This window comes from Glycine soja, chromosome 5 (assembly GCF_004193775.1).
Source record: "Glycine soja cultivar W05 chromosome 5, ASM419377v2, whole genome shotgun sequence".
NCBI classification, from domain to species: Eukaryota; Viridiplantae; Streptophyta; class Magnoliopsida; order Fabales; family Fabaceae; genus Glycine; species Glycine soja.
The window spans coordinates 29520512-29531674 of NC_041006.1; the positions used below are offsets into that span (position 1 = coordinate 29520512).

Here is an 11163-nt window from a genome sequence, read left to right on the forward strand (position 1 = left end):
AATGTTATCACTATGAATGTACTTGCTCTTCTTGGTTAACAAATCCTTCAGAAACTTTTAATAGAGTGGCATCTGCTGTAGGACTTCTCCAAAGGGAATGGTTATCTCCAATTTCTTGAAGATATCAAGGAACCGAGCTAAGTGTCACTCCTTGTCTTTCTTTGATGGCACCAAAGGGTATGGCACCTCTTTCCCTGAGCATGGAATAGCCTCTTTCTTCTTTTCTCTTGCTAGCTCACTATTTGTCTTCCTTTCTCCCTCTTTTTCTCTATTTTTCTCATTTTTTTCTTTTTCTTCATTTTCTTTTTCTTTTTCATTTATTTCTTTCTCACTATCATTTATTTTGTTCTCCATCAGTTGGTCTTCTTCTTTTTCCGTCTCTTCTTGTCCTTCTTCAACTACTAGCTCTTGCTTGTCCTCAACTATCTTTTCCTCATCCTCAACCATAGTTGTCTTTCTGCCTCTGGTCATAACAGCTTTGCATTCTTCTTTTGGATTCTTCTCAGTGTTTGCTCCAAAAGTGCTAGAAGAATTTTCTGCTATCTATTTTGCCAGCTGCCCCACTTGAATTTCTAGGTTTTTAAGGGCAAACTTGGTGCTCTTATGATTTGACATTGTGACCTACATAAATTGCGCCAAAGTCTCCTCCAGCTTGGTTGTTCTTTCATAGAGGCTAGGCCCTTGGTTCTGAAGCTTATTGGATGGTCCGCCTTGGTCCTTGTTGAACTGATTTCCCGGATGTGACCTCCATTGCCCTTGATTCTGATTATAATTTGAACCTTGCTGGTAACCTGCAAATCCACCTGCATGAAAATTTGGTCTGGGCTAATTTCCCATGTAATTCACCTCTTGGGATGTGTCATCTAATGGAATATAGTGTCAAGACTCATGAGCTCCTCCGCACATGCTGCAACCTCCAACCTGTAAAATAGCTGAATGTGAAGGTTGATTAACCTCAATTGAATAGGCAACTTACTCAATGTTTCTATCAATGTCTCAAGCTGCTTAGACAACAACTGGTTTTATGCCAATAATGCATCTTGAGAGGAAAGCTCCAACAGGCTTCTCTTTGTGGGAATATGAGTCCGATCGTGCAAGATGGCATGATCACTTGCAACCATGTTCTCAATAAGCTCCATGGCTTCTTCCGGGGTCTTCAATTTGATCTTCCCCCCAACAGAAACATCCAACAACTGCTTGGACTGAAACTTTAACCCATCAATAAAAATGTTCAGCTAAATTGGTTCTGAAAATCCGTGAGTCGGTGTTTTCCGCAACAAGCTATGGAATCAATCAAGTGCTTCGCTTAAAGACTCATCCGAAAACTGGTGAAATGAAGAGATGGCTACTTTTCCTTCTGCTGTCTTAGACTCGAGGAAATATTTCTTCAACAAATTCTCAACTACTTCATCCCAAGTCTTCAAGCTATTTCCTTTAAATGAATGTAACCACTTCTTGGCTTCCCTAAATAATGAAAATGAGAACAACCTCAGCCTCACAGCATCCTTAGGCACACCGGCAATCTTGATTGTATTACATATCTCAATGTAAGTGGCCAAGTGTGCATACGAGTCTTCATTTGGCAAACCATGAAATAGATTGCCCTGAATTAATTGTATCAAAGAACGAGGGTATGTAATACTGTGCGCTTGAACTTCCGGTCGTGCAATACTTGTGAAAAACTGCGGCACAGATGAGCTAGAATAATATTCAAGAGTAAACCTCCTAGGTTGATCTCGAGCCATGATATCAGCCTCAGATGCACCTACTTCAGGTTCCCATGGTTCTGGAAAAATATAAGACGACTTAGATGATTGAGGTTCCTCTGGAATTGGTTGTGTTGTCCTGTCCTGCAATATTTTTCTTCTTCTCTCTGAGTTGTTCCTCCTACAAGTGGCTTTTATTTCCAAATCTAATGGAACTAAATCACCTGCAGAAGGGTTACCTCGCATACAAAACACTAACAAGAGCAGCAGTTAACCAAATTAAGAGAAAAATAAATTTACTAACTATTCACACAAAAATTAATCAAAGAATAAAGAATCAATGCCTACAAATTGAACTAAACTTCCCAAATGGAAAGAAACTCCCTGGCAACGGCACCAAAAACTTGTTCCGAAGCAGTCTGCACTACTGCAAAATTTATCAGCAAGTGTACTGAGTCACAAGTAATATAAAATGGTAAGAACCGAGTATCGAATCACAGGGAGTTTGTTTCATTCAGAAAAGCGTTCATTCAATAAGTAAAAATTTGTATAAAACCAGGAGATAGAAATAAGCAAAGATAATTTCTATAATCCTAAAGTTAACTACAAAATTTACTACCTAAATGTGAGAGATAAACAAATGATTAAAATGTTGGGTCCTTCTACTGAGTAACTTTATGTAATTAGGTATTTTTTTTTTCTCTATTTAAGGTTGTTTTTGTGTTCTATGCTGAGGGCAACTACCCCAAACCACGATTCTTCACATGAATGGGCTAATTCTAATTAAACCTCATTCTCGGATCCCTCGTCGAACTTAGCCTAAATGAATTGCATTAAGATTACATCATATTGGAAACTAAATCCCTACACTCCGTGTCCAGACATACAATTCTCTAGCCTTCCCTATCAAGTTCTAAGGATTTAAAACACTTTCCAATGCTAAAAATCCTAACTTTACACACACATGGGTGATCAGTCCATAAGCATGTAAGAATTAAATGCAGATAGAAGCAATGAACACATAAAAACAACTTTTAATAGATAGTAAAGAGTTTCACATCAAGGCTCAGCAGAAATTCCCAACAAGAGCTTTAGCCTTCCATGGCAAGTTATCACCTTTCAGCTACAATAGGGGGTTTTGGAAGCAAAATTCAGATTACACAGTGGTGGGGATGTCTCCTCCACCTCTAGGAACCTAGAAATCACTCTAAAACCTAGAATCCTCTTGAAAGCTGAGATCTTTGGTGCTTCTTGCCCTGTTTTTCCTCTGTTGCGTCTCTCACGTATTCCTTTATTCCTTTCTTCCAAAAGCTCTCCCTTTTTTCGCCAACTTCGGCTTTTAAGGGCTTTCTGTCCTCGAAGGCTCGCTTAGCACCATTTTCGCGCTAAGCACGAGTTAGTCAATTTTGGCTTAGCGAGCTGAGCGCCAGAAAAGACAGATGACTCGCTGGGCGAGCTGATGGCGTGCTGAGTGCATGCATGCTTTGCAGATTCTCTTCTAGATTCTCCCAACCCGCTAAGCGAGCTGAGTGCCTCGCTTAGCGGATGTTACTCACTAAGCGCATATGCCTCTCTTAGCGAGACACCAGCTGCTTCAACCATCTTATTCTTCATCTTTTCACCTGAAACTGAAGTTGAACCACATTAATTCACAATATAGGGAATATCTACTGAGAAAAAATTAAACTAAACATAAAAATATGTACAAACCTACAAAAAGAACCATAAATTGGGGAAAAGACAAAATTTTATAAAGCTTTTCAATACAAAAGTTAGTCGTAAATGACGACTAACAGTGTACATGACAAGACAAATCATACACTGGTAAGTTAGGTCACTCTCACTAGGTAAAAGCATAGGGAGACCGTCAGGGTCACGCTGTTTTGAGAGAATGCTCCAATCATGTGGGATCGAGACAGGCTTAAAGGAACATTTAAACTGAGTGTATTTATCCCCAAGGCCTAGACTCTGAAGATCCCGTTAAGGCCTCTCCCTCCTGATTCAAGTCTAACCCAAAAAACATTTTAACTCACAGACTCTATCTATCAACTATACCAAACACACAACTCCTCAATTGTTCTCAAAACAATTTTAACTCATCATGCTTCAAAGTGATTCAACTTGTTGGATTCTCACATTGGATCCCATCACAATACTTGTTGCGCATTAACTCGTTGCCCTTAAAGGATTTTACAGTCATGTGATTGTATGGTTCATAGCTCACAACTCAATCCATACGACATCTCAATACATGTGTGATCTCACAATTTAACACATACTCAACTTGTCACTTACGTACAGTTCATCACACTTTCATAATCCCAAGACATCATCACGCCTCATGCTTCATATACATATCACACAATAATAATATTAATATGTTATGTTCATATGACTAATCATCTCATAAAACAGGAATTTAAAATCACCTCAAAGTAATTCCACTCATCGGGTTCCCATAATGGATTCGATCACAATATTTGTCGCACATTAACTTGTTGCCCTTAAAGGGTCTTACAGTTGTGTGATTGTACAATTTATAGCTCACAAATCAATATGTACAAAATCTTAATACACATGTATCTTACAATTCAACACATACTCAATTTATCACATACATCTAATCTCAATCACAATGTTATAATCTCAATGCAACATGTTATCACACCTCATGAGTCATATAAACATCACACAATATTAATATTTACATGGCACAAAACTTATATATATATATATATATATATATATATATATATATATATATATATATATATATATATATATGCATATATTAAATCAAATTATATTATTTTAAATTTAAAAGAGTTAATAAATAATTAAACTAAAAATGCATTGAAAGTATTTATCGTTGAATCTTAATATATTAATTTCCTTCAATATAATTTGATTATTTGAACTATTAATTCCTAATTTATTTTAACAATTAATATACATATATTTGTGTTATAATCATCAACACATAATAATAAGCTTATGAGGTCAAAACATGGCAAAGAACATTTCCAACAATCTAATTCTCACGTTAATCTAGTAAATCATGTTCAAAACACAAATGAATTATACAAAAATATTTCTCACAACATGGGGAGTAAAACCCCTCAAACAATTTCACATAATCATATCAAAATAAACCCCAATTTGATCCTTTAAGGATTCCTACACATGTTCATTCTAACCCCAATTGCGATAAACTCGTCCCTCACCTCTAAGTTGGTGTTAATGGTTTGGCAAGTGTACCAATTTGTCTCAAGTAGTAAAGTACTCGGAAGTCCAAGTGTTGATTTCCATAGGGACTTTGTTTTGTACTTGTGTTGGATAATTTCCAATTTATAAGAGGAAAAGATAAGATGAGGTATAAAAGATAAATTTAAAAGAACATAGTATAAAATAATAACTATTAATAGAAAACAAAAGAAATAGTAGGGAATTCAATAAGATGAGAATGTTAGGACCTAGCATGCCTTATTTACCTAAGATGTATTATTTGTGATTTTTCTTTATCAATCAGGTGAATTTATCCTACCCACATCTATTACAATACTTGCCCTTGATGTCCCACGATGACAAGCCTATTTTACCTATCTATCTCCCAAATGTCTTCGCAAAGAGTCAATAGATAAAATGCATGAAGTTCTAATTCTAGATGCTTGCTTTGATGCATGGGCATAATGCAATCACTTTATGTCTAACAATAATTTTATTAAGATACCCCTTCCTTTTAGTTCTATTAGAAATTACCCTCTGTCAAGCGACTAATTCCTAAAACAGATGCATGCAAGACTTTCCTTGTAATTCTATTAAGGATTACCCTTTGTCGAGCACCTAACCCCCAAAGATGACGCAAGGATGAATGATGCATGAAATTAAAAGTAAGAAATGATAATAGGAAAGAAAACATTTGTTTGCATTGATAAATATGAAGTGTACAATACATTTTTTGGCTTTTTAGGCCTGTCAGACCCAAACTAAGGGTTTAGCCTCTCATAGCCATATGGGGCTTTACACTAGAAAAATGGTATAGGAACTGTGGAGGAGAAGGGATGGAAAAAGGGAATAGAATATGATGAAAGAGAAGAAAGAATTCCCTAAGGGAGAGTTCTCAGGCTTTAGGTGCGTATTAGAGTGCTCTGAGACTCGGTGTGTCTTTTTTCTTTGGCTTGACTCCCTTTTTATCGCTGCTAGAGTGAACTTGGGCTTGATTCCCTTTTCATAGTTGTTGGAGTGAACTTGGGTCTAATGCCAAAAATCTTCCTTATTTATATTTTTGATATTTTTTGGATCTTTTTTGCTTTTAATCCCTCCTTTTCATATCTGCAAGTTATAAATAAGAAAAATATCAATTCCTAAAATTTAAGTAAAAAAAAACTGCTAAATAAATATTTTTAAAGATATTTTCAATATATTTTTATTATAAAAAATAGCTTATATTTAGTAGTTATCAAAATCCCCCAGATTAAAAACTTTGCTTGTCCTCAAGCACAAACAAAAATGAAAGCAGACTCTGAATGCTCCAACACTTTCAATAGCTTCAATTTTTCAAATTTCCTTAGCTGGACCTTTTTGCATTTGCCATGATCTTGCAATGGAAGCACAAACAAACATTGAGATAGAATTGGTTAGTAGCATAAATCAATTAGGTCGGCTTGCCTCACTTTTCCTCACAAGGCTATAGTGTTTCTTTCTGTGCACAAGTGTCTTGGGTGAGTGTTTAAATTTCTACGACCTGCAATTAATGTTCCCAGTTTTGCACTTCATCTCAGTTAAAGTTATCCAGCTTACACTTGGTGGATCACTAAGGACTTTTATCGGCTTGTAATGTGGCCTGGCTAATCAAAGAAATTATGGTTTTTCTGGGATTTCAAAAATTAGGGTTATAAGAGAGCATTTATCCTAGAAAAACTTTCACTTATTCAGCCTCAATTTATTGTTCTAACAACACTTATGGCACCTATTTATTTTTTGCCCTTATTATTCTTCTCTCTTTTTTCTTTCTTCTTTCTGTTTTTTTAGGATTTATCTCCTTTTTCTCATTTTTTTAGGAAAGAAACTTTGGGCATACAAGCTTTTTTTAGGGTGCCTTATTGTGTGTTGTTTTACCTTCCTCAGACAATTTTTACCTTAACCCTCCCCCAAATTAGGGGTATATCATGACTAAAATCCTTATGCTCTCTTAAACCCTAAAACAAGGTAGAAGATAACTAAAATAGGCTTAGGGGTTTTACAAAAAACATGATTATCATTTTTGGCTCAAATAAGGTGCAAGGGATAAATTATCATCAAAGGTTGGTTTTTTTGGCTAAGTGGCTGAAAATAAGAAGAAACAGGGTCTTGATCATTTCCACATCATGTAATTAATCTAACAGTCTAAGAATGATGCAAAATCCAGAAAGTAAAAATAGGCGTTCTCTCACAAGTAGGTTTCACGCAACTCAGTTATTAACTTACCATACCATGATTTCATTCAGACAGACTAACCTTTTTCTCCCTTTGTTGTGATTCATACTCCACCACTTGAATTGACGTTTGCCTTCATGGAACCAACATTTTCACAAAAATTGGTATGCAACATTTCAAGTGTTTGAGTCATTCAGAAAAAGTTTTAGCAATGAATTCATAAATATCATGCAATTATTTGAGAGAAATAAAAAAAATAAAGACTAAAAACTGAATAAAATCTTGCTTTCTTCGACTCAAGTCTAGCCATGGGTCCCAATTAGCTGCCAAATCTGCAATGATGTCATCCCCAACTCCGGCTTCAGTGGTATCTCTGACCTGAGAGGGCTCACCCCCCATCAGTAGAGGGTTGGACTCCTGGCCAAGAAACCTGCTGGATGAAGGCCTCTGGGTCATCAGTGGTGGATACATCCCAGGTGGACTGAGAGTCTATGAAGATCCTGAACAAAATCCTTTTTTATATATAATTGAAGAATAGAAATTAACAAAAATGTTGGGTTTCCTCCCAGTAAGCACTTAATTTATCGTCTTTAGCTAGATGTTGTTCTTCATTTTATGGATCGTTCAAGTAGACAACACTTGTTAATCTTTCTAACTGGCCTCCATTGCAAATTTTTAAGTGCTATCCATTGACGATCCATTTTTTCTCAGGAGTGCCTGTTGTAGGGTCCACAAATTCCACAACTCCATGGGGTCTTACTTCTTTGATCACAAATGGCCCTAACCACTTTGACTTCAGCTTTCTTGAAAATAGTATAAGTCTGGAATTGAAGAGCAAGACTTCTTGGCCTGGATGGAAGTTTTGTCTCTGTAGCTTCTTGTCATGATACGTCTTCATCTTCTACTTACAAATCTTGGATGATTCATAGGCATTCATCCTCATTTCTTCTTACTCCAGCAATTGTAACTTCCTCTTCTCTCCAGATACAGCTTCATCAAAGTTAAGAAGTTTGAGGGCCTAGTAGGCTTTGTGCTCCAACTCCACCGGTAGGTGGCATGCTTTCCCATAGACCAACTGGAATTGTGACAAGCCTATGGGAGTCTTGAATGCAGTCCTGTAAGCCCATAGAGCACCATCCAGCTTCAAAGCCCAATCCTTTCTTGATGATGTGATAGTCTTCTCAAGGATTCGCTTTAGCTCTCTATTTGAAACTTCTTCCTAGCCATTTGTTTGGGGATGATAAGGTGTTGCTACCTTATGTCTGACATTGTAATGCTCTACAACCTTCTTCAGTTGTGCATTGCAGAAGTGTGTTCCCCTATCACTGATTAGGGCTCGTGGTACTCCAAAACGGGAAAAAATGTTTTTCTTCAAGAATTTTATCACTACCCTGGCGTCATTTTTGGGAATGGCTATTGCTTCCACCCACTTGGACATGTAATCAATAGCTACCAGGATATAGATATTCCCGTATAAAGATGGGAGAGGCCTGACAAAGTCAATCCCCCAGAAGTCAAAGATTTCTACTTCCATTATATTTTGTAGAGGCATCTCGTTCCTTCTAGAAATCCCCCCTGTTCTCTGGCATTTGTCACAACGACGCACATAATCATGAGCGTCTTTGAAGATTGAGGGCCAAAAGAACCCTGCTTGTAGCACCTTTTCTGTTGTTCTATCTCCACTGTGGTAACCGCCATATGGTGAACTATGGCAATGCCAAAGGATGCTCTGTGCTTCCTCCATCGTAACACACCTCCTTAGCAAATTGTCTGCTTCTAGCTTGAACAGATGTGGATCATCTCACACATAAAAGCGGGCATCATGTAGAAATTTCTTCCGCTGACTCCAGTTAAGCTCTTCGGGGATTATTCTTGTGGCTTTAAAGTTAGCCACATCAACAAAGCAAGGTCTTGCGGTGGCTTGTAAGAGGAACTCATCTGGAAATTCTCCTTTTATCTTCGGTTCTTCATTGGTCACTTCTTCATTCTTCAACTGGGAGAGGTGGTCAGCCACCACATTCTCGGATCCTTTCTTGTCCTTGATGACTATATCAAATTCTTGTATGAGCAGGACCCATCTAATCAGCCTTAGTTTTGAATCTGCTTTGGGAAAAGGTGCTTGATGACAGCATGATCAGTGAGGATCACCACCCTTGACCCCTCCAAGTATGGTATGAATTTTTCTCTAAGGCAAAGACAATGGCTAGAATCTCCTTCTCCCTAGTGGCATAATTCATCTATGCTTCATTGAGAACTTTGCTAGCATAGTAAATGGCGTGGAATGTCTTGTCTTGCCTCTGTCCTAGGACTACGCCCACTGCATAATCACTAGCATCACACATCAATTCAAACTCTTTACTCTAGTCATGTGCGATCATTACTAGGGCAGCCGTGAGCTTGTCTTTCAGGGTCTGGAAGGTTGTTGAACACTCTTCATCAAATTTAAACACAACATCTTTGTTCAGCAAATTGCTCAATGGTCTTGCAATTTTGGAAAATTCTTTGATGAATCTCCTATAGAACCATGCATGTCCTAGGAAGCTCTTAATGCCTTTGACAATAGATGGTGATGGCAACTTCTCAATGACATCAATCTTGGTCCAGTCTACCTCAATCCCTCGGGCTGAAATTTTATGGCCTAAGACTATTCCTTCTCAAACCATGAAGTGGCACTTCTCCCAATTCAGAACTAGGTTTGTTTCCATGCATCTCTGTAGCACCATCTCCAATTTCTTCAAGCAACATTCAAATGAAGGTCCAAATACTGAGAAGTCATCCATGAATACCTCGATACTTTTCTCCACCATATCTGCAAAAATGGCCAACATGCACCTCTGAAATGTGGCAGGTGCATTACATAAATCAAATGGCATCCGTCTGTAGGCAAAGACACCAAAATGGCATATAGAGGTTGTCTTCTCCTGATCCTTGGGGTCCACTGCAATATGATTGTATCGAGTACCCGTCCAAGAAGTAGTAATAAGCATGTCCCGCAAGCCTCTCCAACATATGATCCATGAAGGGCAAAAGAAAATGGTATTTCCTTGTGGCTTCGTTGAGCTTGCGGTAGTCGATGCACATTCTCTAGCTAGTGACAGTCCTTGTTAGGATTAGGTCGTTCTTTTCATTCTGAATGACTGTCATGCCCCCTTTCTTTGGTACCACCTGGAATAGGCTTACCCAAGCACTGTTAGAAATGGGGTAGATAAGCCCAGCCTCTAGAAGCTAGAGCACCTCTTTCTGTACCTCTTCTTTCATTGATGGGTTGAGCCTTCTCTGGGGCTGTCTGACTAGTTTATAGTCTTCTTCCATCATTATCTTGTGCATACAGTAGGCAGGGTTGATTCCTTTTAGATCTGATATGTGTCACTCTATTGCCTCCCTATGTCTCTTAAGGACATCCACCAACATGTTCTCTTCCTCTGTTGTTAACTCACTGTTGATCACCACAGGTTTGGTCTCGTTCTCCTCCAAGAACACATACTTTAGGTGGTTGGGTAGGATCTTCAGCTCCACCTTGGTCTTCTCGGATGGACTCCCACTTTTCAATTCTTCAAAGCTGGTCCCCCCTGCAGGAATATTTTCTTCACAATCTAAGTCTTCCAAGCAAGCCCTTAGATCCTTCTCCTCTTCACTAGTTAGACAATCTACAACATTGATCAAAGCTTTCTCCAGTGAAGTCTTTGTGGTTTTAAGAGCACTAACGTCTTCTTTATCGACCTCCTCCACCTTGAAGCACCCCTTATCTTCCTCTGGGTATTTAATTGCTTCGAAAAAGTTGAAGGTTACCATTTGGTTGTCAACGCTCATTTCAGAATTACCATTCCTCATATCTACCACGCAGTTAGCAGTTAGCATGAAAGGTCTGCCTAAGATAAGAGGAATCTTTGTATCTTCTTTTATGTCCATGATGACAAAATCTACCGGAAAGTTAAAGTGGTGGACTTTGACGAGGACATCTTCTACTACCCCATACGATTTGGTGATTGATCAATCTGTAAGCTGGAGCGTCATCTTGTTAGGGTCTATCTTCATGTTTTCA

General features: G+C 38.0%; 1 protein-coding gene across 1 annotated transcript; it reads right to left on the reverse strand.

The window, feature by feature from the left end:
- Positions 1–8922: 8922 nt before the first annotated feature.
- LOC114411271 lies at positions 8923–10202 on the reverse strand. Its single transcript, XM_028375003.1, has 3 exons — positions 10084–10202; positions 9865–9998; positions 8923–9221 (listed from the first exon to the last, which is right to left on the reverse strand). Exons 1-3 carry the CDS (start codon positions 10200–10202, stop codon positions 8923–8925), a joined length of 552 nt encoding a protein of 183 aa, XP_028230804.1.
- Positions 10203–11163: the final 961 nt, after the last annotated feature.